General features: G+C 39.8%; 1 protein-coding gene across 4 annotated transcripts in view; it reads right to left on the reverse strand.

The window, feature by feature from the left end:
* The window catches only part of LARGE1 (LARGE xylosyl- and glucuronyltransferase 1), a 279,159-nt gene that overhangs the window by 36,238 nt on the left and 216,889 nt on the right, over nt 1-26,032 (reverse strand). For all 4 annotated transcript variants that reach the window (XM_041481415.1, XM_041481417.1, XM_041481414.1 and 1 more), the window contains 3 exons: nt 16,748-16,860; nt 15,108-15,233; nt 5,724-5,879 (listed from right to left, as the gene is read on the reverse strand). In XM_041481415.1, coding sequence (XP_041337349.1) covers nt 5,724-5,879; nt 15,108-15,233; nt 16,748-16,860 — 395 coding nt within the window. The remainder of the gene's footprint in view (nt 1-5,723; nt 5,880-15,107; nt 15,234-16,747; nt 16,861-26,032) is intronic.

Genomic DNA, 26,032 nt, shown 5'->3' on the forward strand with positions numbered 1-26,032 from the left:
AGTATAGCTCCCCTTGATCTTCGCTGCAGATGTCACATTTGGTAGTACTCTTCATCTTCTCTCCCCAGACCCTTGACAAACTTTTTTGGCTGAGCTGTTCCCAGACCCCCTTGCAGCACACTGTTTTGACAGGTAGGTCACCTTGCTTCTGTTGCCCCAGACTAGTCTTTGACCCATTCCTTCTTGTGTGGGAAGTTTTATGGGTCTAAGTCAGTCCCAGTCCTGTGTCTTGTCCCATGCTCCCTACTCAAGCAGTCTACCAGCTCCTTATACCTACAGGCACCCAACTGTCCTTTCCTCTTCTTGGTACAAACACTCTCTCTGTCCTTTCTGCCTTTCACCTGGATTTCATCTCTTTTGTATGTGAATCTGGATTTTTTCTCCTCCCTACTGTCTGGTCATCACTGAGGGCAATGGATGTCCCTCAGAACAGAGACCAAATACAAGTTCTTGCTCTCAGCTCTACTGTCCAGTCAGAACCTGGCATGGAGGATTCAGAGGAAACAGTCACAGAAAATACCACTCTTTGTCCAGGTCCCCTGCCTGCCGTATGCCCAACCCTGCTGTGTCACTGGGATATATATAATCTGGTCAGATGTATCCATGCACACTCCTAATAAAGAGTCTCCAGAGAGCTGAGCCTCCTGAAAGTCAAAGCAAATGCTATTGGCAATGTGTAAGCCATAATTTTTCTGCATTATAATTTGCCTAATTTGTCACCAGGTTTGCAAAAGACAGCTCCTTCTCTGAGGTACGTAGTATTTTCATGAAGAGGTCATCAGAACTTTTGGTGAGGGCAAACCTCAAAGCTTTTCCCCATGTTTCATGTTAAAAAAATGTAAGAAAAGAAAAAAGGGCATAATAGAGTGACAAAAAAAAAAAAATTCCAGTCCATGTGCTCCTCCACTTAATAATATTATAAACGGTTGAAAGCAGTATAATGGCAACTTTCAGGCAAGTAACAGGATGGTCTGCCAGCTCAGCATTTAATAACAATAACAGTTACCATAACAGAAACAACACAGCTGGGGGAGTCAGGATTTCACCTCAAAACTGCTATATACCATCTGTTATTACTAGCGAAAGACTATGACATCACAAAATAGTAACTTTAAATTGCAGTTCTACAAATGAGGCTGTACTCTTGAAATTTAGCAGGAGCAAAGGGTACTCAAAGCATCAGTCTGACTGCGAGTTCAGGGCTGTGATACTGACTTGGAAGCTTCATTTACATGCTATTTTTAGTCACTCAGAAATTGCTAAATTTGTTAGTAGTGTTTATGGAGTGTGGTACCTTGCTAGAATCTCCCTCTTTTCTGGGGGATACTATAAGTTGGCATGTACAGCCTTTTGCTCATATTAAGAACCTTTGATTTTGCACAAAATGAGTAACTAAGTAAAAATATACTTAGTATGTAAGTATGCATCTAAGCAAGTGTGTTAAGGGACAGCTGGAATTTTTTTACACTCTTTCTTTGTATTGCTGATTTGAACATTTGAGAAGAAAAACATGCAGACATTTTTTTTTCCTTCTGTGTTTCATGAAAGTCTTCTCTAATGGGATTCTACTGTCCTTTCCTTAAACTGAGCAGAATCAGTGACACACTTCCCACAGATCTTGCCCCAGGGTTTTGGATCAGGACACAGGCTTCACAAACAGGGTTGGTCCATTCAACGTTGAGATTTAATGCTTTGGCAGAAGTACCTGCAGGAAAGAAGTTTTATAATAATGCTGGAAGGTTGAGTGTGTGCCTTGGTCTAAAATCAGGCTTACAGTAACTATCTCACAGAGTAACTACAGAGATTGGCTGGAAGATCCTGTTGAAATATTCTGGGTTCTATAGTAGGTGCTTTAGAATAAAATGCTGGATATAAGCATTAAAAGCCAATAGCAGATGTTCAAATTTGAGATTATTATAAGCTTTGCCTTTTTGGATTTCTCAAAAATCTTTTGCATTGCCTCAAAATAAGAAAGAAGGTGTGGGAAAAGGGAAATAGCATGGAATGAGTAGGATAGAGTAACTAAGGCCCACTCAAGTCAATGACTGTGTTTACAGGAGGATTTGGTTCATACTCTGGATTTTCCACCCAGAATCTGCACAGAAGACAAAGGGATGATTGTACTACCAACTTGCAGAGAAGAGTCTGCTTTGCGTGACCTCACTCAAGCACATACTGAACAAGGGGCACTTAGGGTACTCTTAGCACATGGCAGGCTCCTGCTCCCAGCCTGCTCCTGCCACACAGAGGGTCTTTTAGCATGACTATTTTCAGGAAAGAATGAAGCACTCATGTACAGGTAGACATACATATATGCATTTTTACATAAACCAATAAATTATCCTGTTCTGTGGGTTTTTTTGCCTCCAGTATTTCAGTTTCGGAGCCCTATCTGTTCTATCCACTCCTTTGCAATGCTTTGAAACCTAGTAACAGTCCTGTTTGGTGAAACTGAAGATCAGCATCTGATTAAATCAGGACTGTGCAGTACATTATCTGAAGATGGCCTTCAGACCTCTTAAAATACTCTGTGGTACTATACTTTCATAGCAAACATTAGAAAAAGAAAAGTACTGGTACTTCTACATGCATATAGACATAATATATATTTAAGCATACATGTATTCACATGCATACACAGAGGAAGGATGAGAGAGTTTGAAGTGAGGTCCAATTACCTTTTAAACTAATGCCCCTTTACATCTCTCTGGCACTGTTAAGAGTCCTTAAAAAGGGAAGATATGTAATTTACATTCATTTTAAGATCATCTCTGTACTGATGAGACGTGTAAAGGGGCCTTAGAGAAACAGAATCAGCCCAACAGTCCCCACTGCCACACTTCCTTTTCCTGTTCTACAGACATTTGCATTACAAATGGAATGCCTTAATTACAGGTTGAATTGTAAATAAAGCATCACTACAAATATTAAGCTGTAGAAAAACAGTGGCTGGTATATTGGAACAAGACCTTAAGGGTACCTTTTGGTACAGCCAGACTGTGAGTGAGACTCACACCAAGCCACTGCTTCTTCCACAGCAGGGCTCAGTGGATTTAGTGCTCAAGTAATTCGCTCCAATTATAAACAGCAGAGCTGTTCTGACATTTTTTCCACTGCTCCACAGTGCACAGAAGCACAGGCGGCTGAAGACGCACCTTCTACCCATGTACACTGCCTAATGTAAAAAAGCTAGACCTCAGCTTGTGGCTCAAGGACTTCTGGCACCAAAGCTTAAAAGCTCATGATTGATCTGCTTTCCAAGAAGAGTAACTTTTGAGGATATGTATACTTTTAGAAACAATACCGCCTGCTCAAAGCTTCATCACATTGTGAGTGAAATGTCTTTGTTTGGAACCTGCTACTTGCTGCTTCCACTTCAGGTCCCCTAATTCTTGTACAGAGAGGAATTACAGAGCTTTCCTCCTCACCTCACAAGATGCTCTGCTTCTGAAGATAATCCCGCAATAGATCACGGGAATGTGCTGCATTTAACAGGACACCTGCGACACTGTATATGCTACAGCAGATAGAGCAAGAGTTGTTTTCAAGATAATCCTGTTCTTAGGGTCTCATAACTTCAAAGCTGAAACTTGCTTGCTATGTTCTACAATAAAAGGACATAGTCAAATCTAGAGCGGAGTTTATATCAAGGGCAACTAATACAAATGTCTTCTCCTAAGTGAGTATTCTGAAGTTTTCGGAAGTTGGATTTTTTCATACTTCAGATTGTTTTCACAGAAGGCTGTTAACTTTTTGGTCCCTCTTGGCAAATTAGGAATCACATATTGTTGTATGTCTAGCTCGTTCTTTTCCAGTATCTTTTTATATATATATACATATATATGATTTATAAATGGAGGAATGAGTTACATTTCTTTTTCAGACACAAGTCATACCATATACCATATTGCATTCTACTTGTCTTGAATAAGAAACAGGCTTGAACAGTTAGTCATTTACAGTGTCTGTCAACCAGATACAAGTTCAGTAAAATGTGCTGTTTTAAACCTTAGGGACCGCCATTTACAGCAGGAACTTGCATTTGCTCTGCACTGCTCCCAAGGAACTTGCTGTCTGAATAAATCTGTTTATTAAGGATTTATTGAGCTCTGGAAAATACAGCAAGGAGTCTGTGACTGCATTCATTCTCTTTGAACCCACACAACATATTGTGAATTCAGTACAATTTTAAACTGCATTCTCAAAGTGTTATAAAGGTGTGTATTGTTGTCTTTCTTTTAATGTTCGTTCACCTTTTCTCTTCCTATTCTACCCTCTATTCTGTCTCTTGTATCTTGATGTCTCCAAGGGCGAGGCTCTTAGTGGTCTTTTATCACATTGAGTTCACTTGATTGTCTAAAAGGCTCTTGCAGAGGATTTTCTTCCTCCATGTGCTTTTGCTCTGCTGGTGCACTTGTCCTCCCTCTCTCTCATTCTCTCTCTTGCTCTTCCTCACCTTCCCATCTCTCCCAGTTAAGCCCCACTCCTTTCAGAAGACAATGAGATGGTAAAATAAAGTGTCTGGGAAGCCGTGCCTTGGGTTAAAATATATCTATCCAATCTCCTAGTGCTGTATCTAAAAATATGGGAATGGCATCTCCTGTGGTCATTTTATTCACAGGCTAAGTGGAAACACTACCAGCCTCAAGGATGATATTGATTGTCAATTACCTCTTAATTGCTAATGTGTACATGATACTAGCTTTGCTTAATTGATTTTTATGCAGACAATGTTGCATATTTTAGAAATATTTTTTTCCTGAATAAAGTGTTACAGATTCCTTTTTATTTCCTTTCAGACTATGTAGGCAAAATTGGTACTTGGTCTACAAATCTCCAGAAACCATATTATACACAAGGAGTTCATATACATCTGGGTATAAACATTTTAGTTACCAGTTTTTTGCTTTGGAATTATATGTACTAATGCACAGGCATACACATACACGTACATCTGTGGGTAAACATCCTTGATTTCAATCATTTTCAAAAGATTTGCTTAGTCTGAAAGGTTCTGATTGCAAATTTTATGCAGATACACATAAATACTGCTTTGATTGGTTAAGGGATATACAGAAAAAACCTGCACTCTCACAGCCTACGTGTACCTTGAAGTCTTTGCTCATTCTGTAGTCTGCAGCACAGCAAAAATTCACAGACCTAAATACCAGTAGTCTTGGTATTTTCCTTTCTTCATTATTTGTGCATTAGTATCTACCAGACAAAACTGACATCACTGTATATTGAACAAATGCACAGCAAGAAACAAGACCTCCTGGAAAGTTACAGGTCTGCAATACTGAATCCAAAACACAGCCCTGGCTACTAAGGAAAAAAAAAAAATTAACTCTATCCCAGCTGAAACCACTACAAGATTTAAGGGTGAGATTTACAAATTGCCTAATGGAATAAGAGCCCAAATCCTCATTTTCAGCTTGTGATGTTACCTCTGTTGGGGATTTTAAAAGGGCAAAGTAGGCAAAAAAAAGCAGCAAAACCCAGGGTAAAGATGGGATTAATACAATGGTTTTACAGGTGAGGAACTGAGGCACAGAGAGATTAAATGATTTGCACAGTGTCTCGCTGGGAATCTGAGCGTTGCTTTTAATTCTCCTGAGTTCCACTGCCCCACACTGCCCCCACAACCAACTCCAAGTCTTCAGAAATCCCATGCCTTATCTGAACAACCATTTGTATCACCAAGCCTTAGACATCCCACTTACATTCTCACTGTTAACATCTGCTTCACTGGGGCAGCCAAAGAGTTCCCGTCTCAGCAAATTCCCATCATATTCCAGGAATGTCAGGTAGAGGTTGCGGAAAAACTCCACATGCTTGTTTTTCACTCGCAGCTTCTTCGGTGAGTTCCAGTGAATCACCTCAGAGGGAAAAAAGAGAAAAGACATCCTGCTGTTAGAATACAGATTTGCTTTATCTGCTCTTTTTATGTGTGCTCACTGTGCTGCCCTCTTAAAAACAGAAGAAAAAAAAATCCCCAAACTACCCAGACTTCCTTCTGTCTTTTTATAGGGAATGCTTTGCTGTGTCTTACACAAGTAACTGTACACTCTGGAGGTGATGTGCTTGGAAACTCTTCCATGGTATCACCTGCACATTCTCAACATACTCTGTGTTGAGAACAGCATCTTGTAAGTGCTTCCACAATTCTAATCATGGAGCTGCTAGTTTATGGACTCTGCTGAAGAAGATGGAATGACAAGGGACACAGTGATGTAGGTATTAAACATTAATCTCAGATTTCCACATGACTGTTTCTGCTAATGAAATTGATTCCCTGTTTCAGGCCAGGCAGCCTCTTTCCTGGTTAGGTATTGAGAAGAAGCTTGAAATTAATTCCCATATCCATTTAAATAGTTCAAAAAGGACTGAATTTAATCTGTCTTCCTTTTTGCCATTGCTTCATTTAAACAAGACTGATCTCTGCTGCATTAACACAACACAGCGATGCAGTACAACTTCTCACCCTCTGAGTTCCAATTTCTAGCAGATATTTATCCTCTGCTAATGGGAGATGACTGTCACAGTGGCCTAGACTTAAACTCTAATGCTGGCATAAAGGGCCTGTGTTGTGACGAACTCTCCATGTGTGGAGACACGAGGCTTGACTCCATTTCAGAAGGCTGATTTATTATGTTAAATATTATATTAAAATACTACATTAAAACTATACTAAAAGAACAGAGAGATCAGAAGCCTACAACAAGAAGAGAACAGAATAGAATAACAAAATCCTGTGACTGCTCACAGCCTTGGCACAGGTGGCTGTGATTGGTCATCAATGGAAAACAATCCACATGGACCAATCACGGATGCACCTGTTGCATTCCACAGCAGCAGATAGTAATTGTTTACATTTCTCTCCTGAGGCTCCTCAGCTTCTCAGGAGAGGAAAAATCCCAGCAAAGGATTTTTCATAATATCATGGCTACAGGCCTGATCCTCATTTGCATTGAAGCAACTTTGCACTGCTGCCAGTGTGAATGGGAATGGGGCCCAAAAAAAAAAACAAGAGGGAGTCAATAGTGGCTTGCAGGAATGATTTCATTTTATAGAGGCTATATTTTAGACGTAAGAAAGAAATCACCAAATGCTTTGTATTCAGTTTTATTCCTATGACTTCTAAAGAGGTTAAAAATGAAGAGTCTCCTTTGGGAACGTTTCCAAGCTCGAAGTTCTGGAAGTTCTCTGAATCCATTAAGTTAATTGTGTGAAGACACATGTCACTCACACACAGCATAGAGCTGCAGCACCATGGTCAGCTTTGCTCTGAACATCACAGCTCAGTGAGGGGACACACCGAGCTGAAGCACAGCACACACAGCAGGAGCAGCCCAGAGAGGATGAACGCAGCTCTCTTGGTGTCTGCAAGGCAGCTTCACAGGACCAGGGAGTTCTCTGAAACCATGGTATTTGTTGCCTAGTGAGTGGACTGGATGAGGAAAGAGCAGGACGCAGCCTGAACTCTGCCTGGACTACAGCAAACAACAGGTCGCTCCACTGAGTATTTATACTGCCATAAAAGCTATGGCACTCTATTCTACCTACCCAAAACCCACAAAATATCTCCTGATAAGAAAAGCTTTATCCATTACTGGGATTTCACTGCTAAGCCTACTAGGATGTCAGAAAACCATACAAGCACTTGATGAAAAGCACCTGTAGGGAAAGAAGATAATTTCAGATATTGGCAAATTGCTTTTCCCAGTTATAGGAGAACCTTAAATAAAGATTACAATGCATGCACACACTGCATAAATTTGGGAAATTACTTGGACCAGCTTTCTTGGTGTAGATATTTGTCCCAGGTAATGCTACATTCTTTGCTGGTTTTACATTTGTACAGATGTTCAGAAGTGTAGCACAACTGTGCAGTAACATGTTGCTGCATCATGTGGTAAAAATATAGACCACCACATAAATGAAAAGAGCTTTGGGTAAGTAAGGACATAAACTTAAGATAACAGATTTTCTCCACTGAAAAACGGATCTTCAAAATCTCCTTTCTTTGAAAAGAACTTGACATATTTCTTCCACTGTATTTAACTGAAGCAAAAGGCATTAATGCTTGAAAAAAAATCTCAGCAACTGAATCCTACCTCAGGGAAATGGGCACATGTAACAGAAGCACAGGGCTGAAGGAACCTAAAGAGCTATTTAACAGTTTTACAGGGTACCAGCATGCATTTTTACAAGCAGGCATAGAATGGAAACTGTCTGCTGGTAACTTGCACTTATTTAAGAGTGGATCAAAGAAAGCTAAGAAGCTGGCAAATGGGACAAAACTACTTGTTAAGAAAAACCTTTTGTGTGCTTTCCATACTGCTCCTACTCTTCATGTGTTTCCTTTTGGATAATTGCAAGCATCCTCATCTTCACAAGCATCCTAGTGCTGCTGAGCACTCTGAGCACCCAGAGACCTGGGGACTGTGAACACAGACATGGCTAATGATAATAACCTCAGAAACTCTCACAGGACAGGCTCCTAGGTACTGCAGGAAACTCCCATCAACACACACAGTGCCACATCACAGCCAGGCCTTTGCTGATGTCTCTGCCCAGTTGTGTGGGAGATGATTTCAAACCCAGACAACTGCAGTTGTAAGTGCAGAGGCTCTTTGCTGCTGTGCTTCAGGATCTGTTGTGTGTAAGCTGGCAAGTGTCACGGGCTTAGTTGGTGGCTCAGATCTGATCAGATTTGAAACGTGTCAGGGTGCTCCATGTACAGTGATGTCAGGAGCCTGGAGTGAACTGCACACAGCTGAATGGAGCTGATGACTAACAAAACAAGCTGATTTTTTAATCAAAAAGGACAGCACATGCCAATGTGTGCTAAAATGATGTGCTAAAGAACATCAAGGAACTAACTATGCAAACATCTGTATGACCTGAGGTAGAAAAACCACAAAACAAGTCTAGCAAAAAAGCAGGCTGCTTTTCAAATGTAACACAATTAAATAAATAGTATGTGATATACCAAAGCATAAAAAAGAACAGCAAGTTTCAAAAAGCAACAAGACTCTTCACCCTGATATACAACACTACATCCAAAGACCATATTCTTTTTTATGTCAGCCCACAAACTCACATTCAGTTCTGGCTGTCTGATATGGTCTATTGCACCATCAGCTACACCAGAATTTGTGCAGGCCAAGACACTCTTGTAGAAACTATCATGGGCATCAGTGAGGAACATGATAAAGTCTGCACAGGTAAAGGTATGGCCACTGCATTAGAGATTTTATTGTGCACAACAGTAAATTGACTGGAGAAATAAAAAAGATCAGTTGGCAAGAGACTACAGGGAAATCAGAAGGAAAAAAAACAAACCACTTTGTTTGAAGACTGTTATCACCACATTAAAAAGAGAAAGTGAAATCTAGAAACTGAAAATCTCATTACTTCAACATCCCTGTTCCAAGGCTGAATAACACCATAATACCATGTTTATTTCTTCTTCTAGTTTCTAAGTTATTTCAAAGCTGTGCTGGCTTACAGAGGAAGTTCCATCTAGAAATATAAAATTCCATTGCCATTATCTGGGTAGACACTTCAGGATCAATGCTAGCCTTCAGGTTGAGCTACAGATCCTTCCCACTCTTGATCACAGCGTCCTAAGAACTATGAGAAAATACACTTCCTTAATCTTAATTTGGCAATTTAAGTACTGAAAGATCAGAACTTAAAATTCCACATCTATTTAACACTTGGTTAGTTGTCATTAAGCAATTTGACACTATCCACATTTCTGTTAATACCATCCTAGTTAATCAGCAACCATTACCACTCCCTGATTACACACAGCCAGCCTCCTGGAACACTTCCATACGTTTGTGGCCTAAAACAGGCTAACTGCATCCATATTTCCCATTTATTCCCCAAGTTCTGACCCAAGGCACTCAGTGAATGACACAGTGGGAGCCTCGTAGACTGGCAGCGGGATCTGAGATGGGAGGGAAGAGAGGATGTTTTATGCTGGGGGAGTATAGGAAGGCTCTAAGAACAGTTATCTGGATGGAAATAAACTGAAAACAAAAATCCCAGCAAACCTCCTTACATTACCAACTGCATTTAATCTCTGGGAAGATTAAATGTTTCAAACATGATGTTCAAACCACGAAACAATAAGCATGAATACATTATTTCTATAGGTACCTTTAACCATTTTTTTCCCCTGAAGCATTTTCTCTCTCAAAAATAAGTATTTAGACAAATGTTTCCTTAACCATAATCTCTTCCATTTTTTCACCCAAAGACACATCTTAATAATTTCTCACTCTGCTTCAGTCCTTCCAGAATCAGAGAGCACAGGATATCCTGTGTAGTGATATACCTGCTTTCCAGGCTGAAGGGAAAGAAATATGAATAAATTAAGCTTAAATTTAAGCTTAAAGAAGTTTAATTTTGCAAGGCACTGAACAGATATCCTTAATTAAGCCCATGAGCACTTCACAATTTAGGTAAACAAGTGGTATTTTGTAAACAGGAAGCTTTTCTGCTAAAAAACTAGACTCCTTGCTTAGGCAACGAGACCCATCCCACTGAAATCAGTAGGAGTTAAACATTTGGCAAGTCTGCACAGTAAAGCCACCTATATGTGTCACCTTAATGCCATCTCAATAGGCATTTTTTGAAGCTTAAATATGCCCCAAACCTCACTGCAAATATGCCCCACATATGTAACTTATGCCATGATTAGAAATGTCTGGAAACTTTATTTTTAAACTGTGTTTTATCAGAAATGAATGGTTTAATAGAAGAACCAATTTCCTCAGAAATGTTTGTATACTTCGCAAGAATGTCATCACAGAGATTTTAATGTGATATTTCTAAACCATGTAAGTAGAAGACACTTGGGTTGGTTGGATATGGGACTCAAATCCCTGACTAGCTTGGTGCCCATGGTCCCAGGGATTACTTTACTCCCCTGCTTACTGCCACTGCTGTATGGCACTATACTGTGCTTTTCAAAGGTCTTTATTTGTCCTCTGAAGGATTCTTCTACTTCTTTTCCTTCAGCTCCTGTGCCAGTGTTTAAAGAGAGGCCTCCTGCCTGCCAGAACACCCCTGTAGCACCATGGTGCTTCCTGTTTGCAGGACAGAAACACCTGACTGGCTCCAACGCTCACTCAAAGGAGGGGTGTTGTTTAGCTCTCTCGAGCTCTCACCCCTCTCACTGCAGCTCTTCCTTCATTGGCATTAAAAGGTGCAGGGCTGCAGAATGCCAGAAGTGCTGCAGATTAGAGCAGAAGTGCTTAGACAGCATGGGGCAGCTCAGGGACTGGAACACAAAGACGTGAAATGGGTCATGTCTGAGGCAGAGCTGAAATGATGTACTACAGTTATGGAAAAGAAGCTGTTTAGACTTTTGTAAGCAATATCACAAAGTCCTCCCAGTGTGGAGGACATTCCCAGGGAGGACATGGTGAATCACAGAGCACAAGTTCCCATTGAGGAATTTATGAGGTTCGTTATTTATCTGTTTGCTGATTTAGTATCAGCTGGATGCAAAACCCATTTGAAAAGCCATCAATAGGTTGTAAAGCATTTTTCCATGTTAGAGTGTGTGTAAATTCTAATAATTTGATACATTCCCATTGAAGAGTCCAGCATCTGATTTCTGTGATTGTGAATTACCAGATTGTCTGCATGTAAATAGCATCTGTATCCTTGACAACCAGACTTTATGACTGACTCATTCAATGAGGTCATGATTCATTGTCAGAGGTATCAAAATTCATTACCTTCTTTCACAGTACTTTTCCTGCCATTAGGTTTGTGCCAAATCATAGTAACTGAGATTTCCTTACAGACAAGAAGCAAGCAAAAGCAGGGACTAATCCAGCAAAAGCAATACATAAATGAACCTCACATTCAGACCAATCCCCAACAAAAAGAAAAAAAATCATTTAAATGGATAGAGATGCAATTTGACATGGTCTAAAAAGAGAAAAATGTGATTAGAATCCTCTTCAGGCAATATGAAATATTCAACTGCTCTCTCAGCCTTGCACAAATGTGAAGAAAGCAGCTAAGAAGTGTCTGCACACACATGCACACAGAGATCCCTGAACGGCCCTGGGGGTACAAGTTTACTTGACACAATGCTGTGTATAAGAGATGACAAATCCTCAACTCCCGTGGACTTTGAGGCCAGATGGAATCAAACCAGCACCTTTTCGGTCTGACAGGAGGAATGCACTCTGTTTTGGCTGAGGAATCCTTGACTGGGTCACCTTCACCTTTGAATTTAAATCTCTCCATTCACTTCCTTATTTCTTATGCTATTCTTCTTTATCCCCCAGTGCAAACTTCAAAATCTGTCTTTCTTTCCCTCTTACCTTGGAGGTTTGTTTTACCTTGTTTCTCATTCCACTCTTACCATGCAATACAGAATGTGCCAAATCTGTTGTGTTGTACCATTTATATTAAATGCCATGGAACTAACTTGGGTGATTTTAAGAGTGAAATTTTTAACTTGGGGTAATGACATTTGTTAATTTTTTGTGAGACTCATATACCTAACCAGCTGGTTTCTTTACAGAACTAGAATTTTGATAATTTTCATAATCCAAATTTACAACTTTAATTGGTCTATGCCTTTTTTTTTTTTTTTTTAATTGTATGAAGAATTTTAAACAGTGCTGCCCAAGGGTTGGTTCTTTAACTGCTCAATATGGGAAAAGCTTTATTGAAACCATGGGTTTTATGTGCACTAGATAAGGCTCTGGCCTCTCTTTCAAGGCAAAGAATTTCAGCCCTAATTTAGTATGTAGGGGATAATTTTAGTAGTGTGAATAAGTCCAGCATAGCTCAAGAAATTGCTTATGTGTCTGCCCCCCTTGTTGAGTTAAAATACCTCAGAGTAGAAAATCAGTGGAGAGTATTACACATCTTAGACTTCACTGCCTATGCTGTAACGGAACTGTGACACAATATACAGCAATAAACAACCAAACCTGAATTACAGTTGTAAAGATAAATCAATTAACTGACAAGAAAGAAAGATTTTCTTTGTTTTTAAAATACTTCTGTCATGTGCTTACTTACAGGTGTTATAAAGAAATTACATGCCCCACACCTGAAGCAGATTAGTTAATACAGTGACTGGACTCAGAAGATCAGACATCTGCTCTGAGCTCCACCAGTCTCCAAACCCACTCATAAAGATGACACTTTGGCTGCCTAAATCGAGATGTACAGCAACCTTGGAAGCACCTTACAGCTATCCTGCCTGCCCATCAGCTGCCTTGCCAAGAGGGCATCTTCTCCTGTAGGTGTGTGTTTTATCTGCCACTCCTATATGGATACTGCAGAGTCCCTACAGTGACTCAAACCATTTGGTGAACCAAACCCTTGATCCTTGTTACCAGCTTCTGTATCTTTTCCTCATGTAAATGGCTGTGTCTTTACCTTGTGCTGATTCCAATCTGACTGTCTCAATCACATAAATTAATCTCAGCCTCTAATTCACAGCAAAATACTGTCATATGTCACAGTTGGGAGGTGTATTTTCCTGAAGTACATCTTTTAGGAAACATTTTCCCTGTTACACATCTTTCTTTTTGTTTCAGGCCCTGCAATCACTATCATATATGATTCTCAATATGAATGCAGTACTAAAATCTCTACCAGCACTTTGTTTCAAGACATAAAATGATGATTTTAAAGTGCCTGTGTTGATCCTGCCCTACAAACAGGTATTATAAACCATTTAGTGACTAGTGTACAGACACTACAGTGATTTAACTTTAAAAGCTGTCCTCTAAGGACCACACCTGAACAGACAGTTGTGAATACTTCATATATGAAATTCAATCAATGATGGCCAATTTTGACAGGTCAGTTAACCCATGTAGAAGAATGTTTTTCTCTTGGAAGCACAGCTTTTTCAATCAGTGTGTTGAGACTGATTGATTTTCTACATTCATCCTGCATCTGGTGTTCATATTGAATACTCCTGCTGTTACTCTACCAATTGCTACAAGGGAAAACTTTGTTAGATTTAGGCTATATGTTGTACAAAGAGGGTGGCCAAACTCTGAAACATGGGGCCAGGGAGCATGTGAAACCACAGTGTTTGGAGACTCGACACTCATCAGTACAAGGTGTTGTGCAACTGGGTCTATGTTGGTCCTGCATTAAGTGAGTTTGGATGGTGTGCCTTTTTTTTTTTTAAACCTCATTTACATTCTCAAAACAGAAGACCAAATATACAAACCTTAACTGAATTCTAAAATCAGTCACTGAAAACTACCTAATATTTACTATGTTCTGATGCTACTAGTCCGCTCTGATGGAATCCATTGCTGCACAATCTTACTCTGCACCTGGACAAAGCTCTATCAAGCTTCAATTCTGAGCTTCCTGCATGCTATATTTGAGTCTCTGAGTCCAGTCTTTCAAAATGGCCACAGCACAATTGATGTCTATTTACTCATATCTGTTAAAATTCATCCTGCTTTTATACTCTACTTCTTAATAGTGAAAAATATGCTATTAAACTGACACTATAGCTTCATTTTCTTAAATTAATAGGGTTTTACTCAGCCTTCTTTTCTTCAGGACAAAACATGGAAAAATGAGTGGCAACATGACTGGGTAAAGTGTATGCAAAGGCTAAATATGAAGTGAGCAATGTCTTTACACTTCTCCTAATGCATTTCTAGCTAGGGTCTGCCCAATCCTCTCTGAATTTCACTCTATTAAATTATGTTCAGTAAAGAGTTTCAAGCTTGTCCAGTACAAAAAGGAAAGGTTTTGTATTCTTTGTCTAGGAAGAGCTAAGACCTGGGAAAGCAATAAGAATTCAGCAGTAAGCTGCACTGGCACAGGTGGCAGGTGAAGAATGTAAGAAGGCAAAGCCCTTCTTTAACACCTTGCCAAATCCCAAAGCAGCATCTATATTTGAATTTTCTAGTCGTAGTCAAAATGCACAAAACCAAAGTCACACTTCCTTTCCCCATGTGGGTGTCTTTATAAACTGTATGTGTTAGCTTCCCCCCTACTTAAGTTCATCTTTCTCTGACAGCAGTCCCTCATTCTCTGTTCCAGAGGACACCACCCTTCCAACCTCCTGTGCAACATACCTTCAGGTCAGACACATCTCTGTAGCACTGCTCGGAACGGGTGTGATCAGAAAGCTGCACATTCCAGAAACATGGGAGCTGATAGACAAGGAAGGGATTTTGTTTGATGACTGCATTGAAGATATCCTAGCAGAAAAATAACAGAGAAACATTTGGGTGTGTTGTTTCCACTGTGTGAGGTGATCTCAACTCCTCCCCCAGCTGACTCTCCTTCTCCCCCTCACAGGCAGAAATTCCAGTGGTGATGAAAGGTGGAGTCTCTAAACCTTTCTCCACAATTCTGTTGCCTTGGAGGGTGCTGTTAATCTAAGGTGTGACATATAGATCCAGACAAGAGGAACAAGCTCTCCTGACACACAGAGCTAAGGGACTCCAGCAAAGTTTTCTAACATACATCTTGTACTGCTGGCATGAGGTGTGGCTCCTGTTCCTGTCACCAGGGAGAGTAACAGGCAGTAAAAGACACAGTGCCTGCTGGTACTGATTACTGCACCACTTTTTAACAAAGGGGAGGGAAACGAATCTGGAAGCTAAATTGCTTCAAGGTGAATTACTAGACGAGACTTTTAGCTAGCACTTTATTGTTGCAACAAGTACTCCAGGTACTTTATGGATAAGGCGTGTAGGACAGATTGCAGAGCAGCCTACACCATGAGGGACAGAAAGTGTTTTGCCCCTAAGCAGCCACTCTGTTGGAGAAGTACGTTAAAAGGACAATCTGAAGGTAAGGTATTAGGGGAAGACACAAGCAGCCCTCCTCTACTCTGCAAAATTCTGCCCCATGTAGGTATTAGACAGCAACTCAGGATCTGACTGAAAAGACAGTGAAGCTGCAAGAATCTTTTTAATGATCCTCAGGAGTTGTTGGATCACCCTGCAGAGATGCTGTAAAAAGTGCACATCTCCATGTACACAGTAAGGAGCGTGCCTCCTTTGTGGTGACTGGTCAGGAGCCAGAGTAGATCAGAAGGAGAACAAATATCTAAATATGACGCTGGACTGAGTTAACATGTTCAAGCTGTTGAGCAAGAATTATTGGTTCAGGTCTAGTATGTTAACAGCGTTTCTGGGTTTAAACCGAGAGCTGGAAAGAAGCACAAACTCACAAACTGTATTTCTATGTTTAGGCACACTATTTCTTCTCTAGGCCTCGGCTTCCTATCTGTAGCAGGGAGACAGCAGCACTTTTGTCTTTACAGGGCTGTTGTGGCAAGGAGTACATTAAAAGACGTCTGGGACTCATCTGCCAGAAAACAGTACAGAAATGACAGGAGACTCTTAAAGCTAAAGTCTGATTAGACAATAACCAGTGGGAAAAGACACAGTTTATTTGGACTTCTGGTGCCTGGAGAGCTCTGTGTTAAAGAAGGGAGGACAGAAAATGAAAGCTTGAAAACCCCTTTTGTCCCTCTTATGAATCATCTGAGCAGGGGAGGTAAAAATGTCAGTGTTGTAAGAGGAATCAAACTTTGTGACTAAAGCTCCATTCTCTTCCACATTTTGCCCAGAATGATTCAACAATGACTACAGGCACAACAGCTTTCCCTTGCCTTTTCCCACATCTCATCCCCTCTCCATTTCTTTCCTTCCCCAACCCATGGCTCAGTGCTTGTCCCACAGTCCTGCAATGTCCTACTCACCTGGTCAGCCAGTGAAGTGGACAGCATGCTCATTAGCTCCCGCTCCGCTGTCAGTCTCCACATCTGCTCCCACTTCATCTTCCGCAATTTATCGAGGAGCAGCAAGATCACCCCTGAAGGGAAACATGGGGCAGAGACAAAGGGAACCCGTGATGCCATGTACCAGCCAAGGCCCACCCTGCCCATGTGCTGATTCAGCAGCTAAAACATGACAAGAAGTTATCTGACACATCTGATTGCAATCTTTGAAGCTTCTCTGAGGAGCAGATTGTCAGTGCTGGTTACAACCTAGACCTTGAGAGGGCCAGCCATTAAGGCACCAAGTCTGCACAGAACAGGATCCTCAAATGGGAAATTTTAACTTGGAAGAAAGGTACCTCAACATGCATTGTATTCCTCAGCTGCTTTTTGGCTGGCAAAATTCCTAGTGTACAAGAATGGAAAACAGCGGAAGCAATGATGCTATATTAAACACCAGCAAAACCTTTCCTACAGTGTCTTAGAAAAATCTGCTTGAAAAATGAATTTGGAAAGGCTTAGATAAGAGCACTGTCGTGGGGAATGAATGCAGACTGAAGGACCACAAAGAAGGAGTACTGATAAACAGCAGTCTTGCAGGCTGACAGAAACCCAGTAAAATCAGTGATGGGTTCTGTGTTGTTTCATATCTTCATTAGTGCAGGGAGGAAGTAAACAGAACAGTAACGACATCTGCAAATGACATTTAACAAGAGGTCTTACAAAAAAATATCATGGCAACTGTAGAGAACCATGGCAGCTACACAGAAGAATATGAAATGACACAAAGCAGGCACAGGGAAAAGCTGCCTCAGGGAGTCCAAGTTGATAAAACTAAAAGTAATGAGAAAAAGAAAGAAAATGTAGTCTGAATGCTTAAGAAAAACTCTCATAAAACCGCTGTCGTGAAATAACTAAAAATGGCAGATAAACTACTTTATTTCACGAGTCTTTCCAAATCAGACTACACCAGAATTAGAAAATGTACCTGGAAAAGTGCTGCTCTGGTTGGGAGAGGACATAGGTGGTTCCAGTTACTTCCTGTATTTAGTTTCTATGACATGGCAAGTTTCTTTCTAGTAAAACCTGGCACTACTATGAATAAAAAGCAAACCTCTTCTGGCCGTGCATTTTGTGGCCTATTTTAGTTGTGTTTTCCATTTAGTCCATCTGGTCCCCAAGGATGCTGGAACCTGTGCTGGTGGGATCCCCTTTCATCTTCAGTCAACCTTTCTGCTTCCAGAGGTTGGATTGGAAAGGGACGCATTGTCACAACATGCTACAGTCTATTTATGCCAGTGTGTTTGTCTTCTCTCCAGCATAAGGAAAGCCTACTTTGGAGCATGTAGTGTGCATGCATGAGCTTCTAAGAGAGCCATTATGCATTGTCTGAAATTCTACATCAGTGTGAAAGAGGCTCCTTGTGCTGCAGCAATAAACTGGGTGGGAGATCACCTCTCTGGCAGAGGATTTTTTCCAGCTGGAAAGAACTGTCAGCTTTGCAGTGAAATGCAACTGAGAAGGTTCTTTATTAAGAAAAATGAAGAATAATGGTAAGATTCAGTTAACTGCAATAAAATAGTTTTTATAATTCATAGACAATAGGCCAATTTTTCTTAATTTCTCTAAGCCTCCAGTCTGAGGAAGAAAAGGGGAAATATTTCAATATGTGCAGTATTCTCTTTTTTTTTTGACTTCCACTTTTATGGTAGCAGCAGATTATGGCATTGCAGCTAACAAGATTATGCTGTCCTGAGGGGCTATCATGGTAACAGCTGAGAGTGGAAGAGGCAGATGGAGTGAAAAAACTGGAATATATGTGAGAAAGGATGTACTAAATTATAATGCAATCATGGCTACTGAAAATATTCATAAAGTTTTACTGTTTCACCATCAAAACTAATTTCAATGTGACTTCTATTTTAATTCACCTGCAGGCTTGAGTTTAACACCTTTGTACAGTTTGTATTTAGGCTTCTAATTTACTGCTGCCGGAGAATACTTATAGGAAGTTTAACTATTTACTTATCAGTATTAATGAAAAGAAGATATTTCTACTAAGAGGAGAATTTAATACTACTCACTTAGTTAGTGTTATTGAGTCCAAAAGCAAAGAAAAAGCATGTGTTTTGGGAACTTTTAAAACAGCTCACACAGAAGAAAAATTAGTTTTTTTTCAGAACCGTGAACTTCAGGTTCTCCTCTATATTGTTGTGTTGCCAACAGCAAACATAACAAATGAACTAACTTCAATCTACACAATTAGTTTGCAGGCAAAATGTCTGAAATAAGGAAAGGAAAATATTTGCCTCAGGACCCGCTTCCCTCAGAGTCAAATTGAGTGAAATCTCAGACTAAATTCAAGATGACATACAGCTGAACATAAGGGGAAAAGGGACTCACTCTCATCTGCTCTGCTGGGAGAAGAAGAGACTGGAGGAAAAACAAGAAATGAAAGGAATATTTTATTAACATCTGGCCCCAGGCAGCAGGACTTCTGATCTTTTGAGAAGTGCAGCATCTTCCTGCCCTAACCTACCTGAGAAAAACAGAAGGAAAGCTTGGCAGCAAACAAAGAAAAAGAGAAAAGTGGCAACCCAAACATCTCATGAGTATTAAACAAATTATGATCAGCCACAGAACACCCTATTTTCTTTGTCCTGAGGAAATAGTTCAGGCATATCCAGAGATGTAAATATCTCCAAGATCTAGGAGAAAAAGTATGCTTTATTATTAAATTTGTGGAAAACATCCTAGTCTTGTTATAACTTGAATGGCATTTCTCTCCTGCTGCTTGATGAGATTTTGCTTGAACTACCAAAATTTGACAGATTCTGAACTGCTCAAATAGGCAAACAAACAAGAAGGCAAACAAACAAACAAAGCAGTTTCTCAAAAATGTCATTTAAGGACACACTAAAAACCCAGCTCCAAAAGCAAAATAAAAAAAACTCCCCCTAAGCACAAAAAAAAAAAAAAAAAAAAAAAAAAAAAAAACACAAATTGGTGAATAAATTGAATAAAACAGGGCAATAAACCTGAATTAACATATTTGGATTAAAATGTTTCAGCTGGAAAGCACTGCAAATTTTTTTTTGGTACATTTTAAACTCAATTTACTTGAAAATAATTTTAATCTCAAAATTGATACAAATTAAAAATTGTATTGAAAATTATTACAAGATCTGAAAAGGAAAATAAATTTTCTATTTACTTAAACTAACCAAAGTTTGGGAGTCACCTTTTCCATCCTATTCCCATTTTTTGATTCAATTGAAAACAACTTCTTTGTTCTTCCAATGTTTTCACTAAGCAACGGTTTCCAGAGATGCTTTAAGACATGTCAGCAAATTTGTTCTTTTTTTTTGCTTTTGTAAATCTGCTCCAGAACACAATATTTTATTTCATTTTTCTGAATAGTAAACTGAAAGTCTGCAGAAAGATCAGCCATTTCCCTTGGAATACTACCAAGCATCCCCACCTCTTGCTTCTGGATCAAAGACAATGGCTCCTCCTGAAATTCAGAGAGGAACATATAGTAGAGCTGGAAGCAATAAACAACATTTTAAGACAGAACAGAATGACTTAGAGATGTTATAGTGAAACTGGACAAGCTTTCAAACTCAATCAATTTATTACAATGGGCCTTTTAAGGTGCCTGAAAAAACTACTCAGTGCTGTGGAGGCAGAAAATGTAGCTCCTAAGAAACCATTTTCTATAGGATCTTGCCTGTTCCTTTTGGGTGGAACAGGATGCTTTTGTGAGCCATTGAGGCAATGCCATCTTATATGAGCAGCACCTCAGAGTCTATCCCTGTCAGGTTTTTTAAAGTTCTTCTTCAAATTAGGCCTGCAACAGTGAACCAGCTAGACAAACAACAAGTAGGTATCATCATAATATCCAAAACAGAGAGGTAAGACATGCTTCAAAATACATCATAAAGCAATAGAGAGTTTTTAAAAAATGACTGGGATTTTGCTACAGCTCAGCAGCACACCAAAGACCACACACCAAACCATGAGTCTAAGAGAAATAATGAACTTACTGAGTCTGTAAGAAATAATGTTAAACAGGCCTGAAATTATTCAGATTTTGTAATAAATATCTGAGTCAGACATTTAGGGCAGTAATCTATCATGTTTTGTGAAAGAGATTTGGCACCAAAAATTTGAATCCATAAGTGCTATGGAAGAGACTTGTAGCTCTGCTGTCCTAGGAGAGGCTCCATGATAGTGCTGACTGCTGAGTACTCCAGCAAATACTTGCAACTTCTTTTAATTCTGATTTATTGTACCTGAAGTCAATGGAAACTGTCCCAGTGCGTAATGCTAGGAATGTGACTATGCCTTTGCTGGTCAGGGCTCCAATGACCAGGTTTGTTAAGGACTGCATTTGGAATCCACTGAGAAACAGCTTCACACTACTGACTGCGCCCTCTGTTTTCCACCCACAGTACCAAGAGCACACAGAAAAACACAAGTATATGGCTGTTAGGGACTAAAACATTAAATTAAATTAAATTAAAGCTATAATTCCAAACCAAGCCACTGCACACATTTTAAAATTTACATCTTTGTGTGGTTGAAATTCACAGCGTTTATCTCACTTGGTTTATAGACTATCTGTTGCTCATAATTTGACCAGCCATATCATTAATGTAATAAAGCTGTATTTTTCTACAGCTTTTCACGTGATGTGACTGAAGGACTGTCATTCTAGCACATTTCTGGAGTACCCTGATACATTATTTAACCATGAACTTACAAGCACCAGCCTTCTTTTCTCAAAAAAAGCCTTTCACAATCTAAATACCCAAACTAATAAAAACTTGCAGGGATGTACAATGTGTTCATTGAGAATAAATGATGATTCCACACTGGAACTTTTCTCTCACAAAACTGAACAGGGCTGAGAAGCTGTTTTGAAACAAAGTGTGTGTCCCTCCAGGCACGGTGACAGGATGCAATAGTCCTCGTTCTCTGCACATGTATTAAAAGTGAAGTTGTCATAGAGCGCATTTTGAAATGTTGTGCAGTCTCTCTGTTGGGAGGCTGGTTCCTCATGAAGCATTATAAACATTTTGTTTACACTTCCTGATGACCATTTAATGAAATAGAAGAGTTTCACTTTATTTATTCTCTTCTTTCCAAGTATGCTAGTTTTCCTTAGGCAGAATTAAGATGAATGTTTTACTCAAGCACAGTTTTAACTTCTTATTATTGAGCTGCTCACTGTAGCTCAGAATGTCCCAGTTTTCTGGTTCTTTACTGCTTAGATGCTATTCTTCCTGAGCAATTTGGAAGAAGAGAAAAATGTTTTCTATCTTCTATTTTATGACTTCCACTTCTGGGGGAATTTCTCCAACTTTCTTAAAGTCTCAAAGCTGCTACAGAGGAATTTCCTTGATTGCAGAGTCCAGAAGGTCTGGAGGAGAAGAATCATGAGCCTTAAGACTTTGAGCAGGTCTATGGAGGAAAACGTCTGCTACTTAGAGACCATCCTGCTCAGTAATTCTCTCTCCTTTTATCTCCCAGAGTCTAGTGAAGAGAACTAACAATTCCACAGGCCTTTCAGAAGTCAGCAAAGAAAAATCATCTCTACACCTGAAGAAATTGGCCTTCTCTCACACAGATCCCAAGCATATAAAGTCCCAAGCAGTAAAAATTCACACGCTTAACAGCCCAAATTGCTGAAAAGATTTGCCTAACATGGAAAGCAACATGGCTGGAAAATAACCAAAATATTAGGAAAGCAAAAAAATGGAAACTAGGGGTTCTTCCCAGCTGCCGTACTTGCTTGGGCATCAAGGAAGACATTAAGGATAGTAACTTTCCTCAAAGCCTGTATCCTGAACCCTCTGCAAAGGGTTGTTGGAGACAAAAACCATCTGTGAAGAAGCTCCTTACATGGCTTTTGAAAAGCTCCTGCTTACAGCCTTTGCACCCTGTGACCCTTGTGAGTATACAGCACAGAGAAATTACATTTTAGAGGCAAAAAAGAAATATTCCAGGGAGCTCTCATTTGGTAAACTATGGAAATGGCTCCTAAGAAAGGAAAAAACCCTGTAAGAGGCACATCATTAAAATCTCATAAAATTCTAAAGAATGGGAAAATTTTTGCTGAGCACTTTTAAATCTCAGAGAACACGCTCTAGCATCAGACCTGCAAAGGGAGAGAGGAGGCAGGTTTCAGCCTTTATACACTGCGGCACCACGGCAGTGGCCACATGAAGCTGAGATCTGTCTTAAGGACATCTCACACCACTGCCACGCACAAGGAGCAGCTGACACTGCTCCGTGTGCATCTCTGAACATGTCTGAAGCACATCATGAAGGTGCCACAGTGGCCACTATCTAAAAGATGGCCAGGTAGACATCTTATTATGAAGCATTTTGAAATGTGAGATTTAAAAGGAAAAGGGATACTGGGTAGGGGAGTGGTGTGAATGTTGAAAATTTCTACAAAGTTTTAAAGAACTTTTCCTCTCTTCAATACTAAAACTGCAGTAAATTCTTACACACAAGATTAACTGTGGTTTCATTTGCCTGTGTGCTTAGGTGGCTTCAACAGAAAAAAAGTGGCTTCAACAAAAAAAAAGTCCTGATTAAATACTTATTTAGGTGATAAAGTCAGAAAGGATAATTTTTCACTCTTGCATAACAGAGGTCAGAGGATTTTTCAAAATCAATTTGGGACCTACTAGAGCACAACTTCTAGAAAAAAAAATCAATCTTTATTTAAAAATTTACAATAATGGATATTCTACCACAATCTTTGATAAGTTATTCCAATGCATAATTACCCTGATGAAGGGTGGTTCCCTTATTCTAATTTGAACATCTCTTTGAACTTTCAGTCATTTGATCTTGCTGAACCTTTGCTAAATTGGCAAGCCCTCCATTAAGAAATGTTATTTTTTCCTCCAAATATTAATAACCTAGGATCAAATTATCCTTTGACTTGCTCCCAGATAAGCTCCTGGAGCCATTTTTCCAAACTTCATGGGAAATTTTCCAGCATTATCGCTGAATTTTGCCAATTTTTAAGTGGTCACCTTTGACCTGTGGAGCTTAGCCTTGGACAAGTAGCTAAATCTACATTTTAAAATATATACCGTCCAAGAAGTGGTCCCCAGCACCCAGAGCACCAAAGCCCTGGTGGTGTGTGTACAGCTGGGGGTGTGCCTGCACTGCTCAAGGTCTGGCTCTTTCCTGAGCACACCCTGCTGGCCACGTTCATCCTGCTCAGCACTGTTCTCTGAGGTCTAGTTTATGTTCCTTCAGTTGTTAGACAGAATGATTATTCTGTTTGCATTTCTCAGTGTGGATAACATTATGAGAGAGCCATGTCACAGTTTGCTAGACTGGAGTGTTTTTAGCAAGGAACAGAGGGTCTGTGTTGCATGCACTGGAGAATGTCATTGGGGCATGCTTGGAATAGTAATCTTCTGATGCCACACTTAAGGATTGGAAAGAGGTGCCAAATGGAGTGTAGTCCTATCCACGCTAGTTCTAGAAATACTTACTGAAGTGAACTGTGAACAAATTACACTAAATATTATTAATTTTAATTTTTTTTTTTTTTAATGAAAGACAGTTCGGTTCCTCAGAAAGACAAGGTACTAACTAATTTCTGTGTCCTATGGATAAACAGGGAGCCAAGAGTGAAGAATGAACTGGGCAGCTAAGTTACCTGGCAGTGTAGACATCAGGTATGACAGGAGTAAAAAGCTTCCATCCCATACAAAACAAATGCATCTCCTGTACTCATACTTGAAATGACTCTGGTTGTACATCCAATGATCACACAAAGCATTTTGTCAATCATAACAAACCTGGAGTTCATCTAATTATCCATCCTGGACTGATTGTCATGCATCTCTTACTTCTTCCTGAATGTAGAATTCTTCATGTCAGTGCCTCAAAGCACAGAACTGTGAGTGAGTGTCACAACAAAAAAGGCAGTGGAACTGGACTTTGGGTGAGCTGTGCTGAAGAGGAATCACAGAATAATACAGACTGTACAGGGTTACTGTGCAGGAGGTCCAGTCATTGGATCTCCATGTGCAGGCATGTTTGGAAAAAGGGATCCCACATGGATAAAAACTGAGGAAGTTTGCTGAAATTTGCTATTTACCCTGTTGCAAGCAAGTATCTCTTCCAAAAGTAATTAATCTTGGACTCTCTAACAAAGAACCACCTACCTTTAAAAGAAAAAAGAAACTGTTTCTTAATCCTTATCTCTTGTAAATCAGCTTAAGTCTCTTTAAGGTAAGAATCAGGCATTTATATCAGATCTGGACCTTATTCGTGATACTTATCTATGTTTTATTCTTCCACAGCAAGCAGTAAAAAGTGAATGCTAACAGGGACCACTGCTTTAAATTATGTTTGGCTTTTTGGTTTTGATCCTCTCAAAGGCATCATATTCAATAGGGGTCAAAATACCAACAATTTTACAAGGTTTCCACTTGGGACTATGTGAAGAGGAAAAAAGCAGCCTGCACAGGTGCTAATTATTTTGGCTGGCTTTTAGTCTTCACAGTGTCTGCCTTATACTTTCCATCACGGTGGAGAAGAGCTTTCAAAAGCAGTTTCCAATATTAAGTGTAGTCCACAAGGGTAATTGTAACAATGGGCACAGTGAGCAAGAACCCGTCACAGCTTTTCTGGGCCTGGTGTTCACTCAACATCTCACCAACAAAGGAGGAGATGTGGTTCAGGGCTGAACGATCTGAAAGGTATTTCCTTCTGTTTGGATGACAAAGAGGTTTGGAGTTTTCTATTCAGAAAAATGCAGAAAACTTCCCCCTGCCTTTCCCCCACTTTAATGGGCAGTTTATTGACTGAGTGAGATTCAGGAGGAATAGAACACTCTAAGAAATGGATTAGGGGAACGAAAGCAGCAGCACACAACAAACAAGCCTGGAAATTAACTACAGCATTTAAAAAAAATAAAAAACCAAAACCCAGGAAACATAATCCCTCCTGCACACCCACTTATTTTCTAGTAACAGAGAAAAGGATTAGGTTCACAACAAAAATACAGGGATTTGCCTAAGGAGCTGTTTATCATGCTCATATAGCCAAACTGGGGTACAGTTTGGGTAAGACGCTTGCAAAGTTAGACTGCCAAGCCTGGAGGGTTGTGTTCAGCAATAAAACACCCAGATGGTGCTCAGTTACAGGGGGTATTCCACAGGAGTTGGTACTGAGCCTGATATTGTTAAGCATTCAGATTAATAAACTGGAAATGGGATAGAATGT

Source organism: Pyrgilauda ruficollis, unplaced genomic scaffold (assembly GCF_017590135.1).
Source record: "Pyrgilauda ruficollis isolate IOZ18807 unplaced genomic scaffold, ASM1759013v1 scaffold56, whole genome shotgun sequence".
Taxonomy (NCBI): Eukaryota; Metazoa; Chordata; class Aves; order Passeriformes; family Passeridae; genus Pyrgilauda; species Pyrgilauda ruficollis.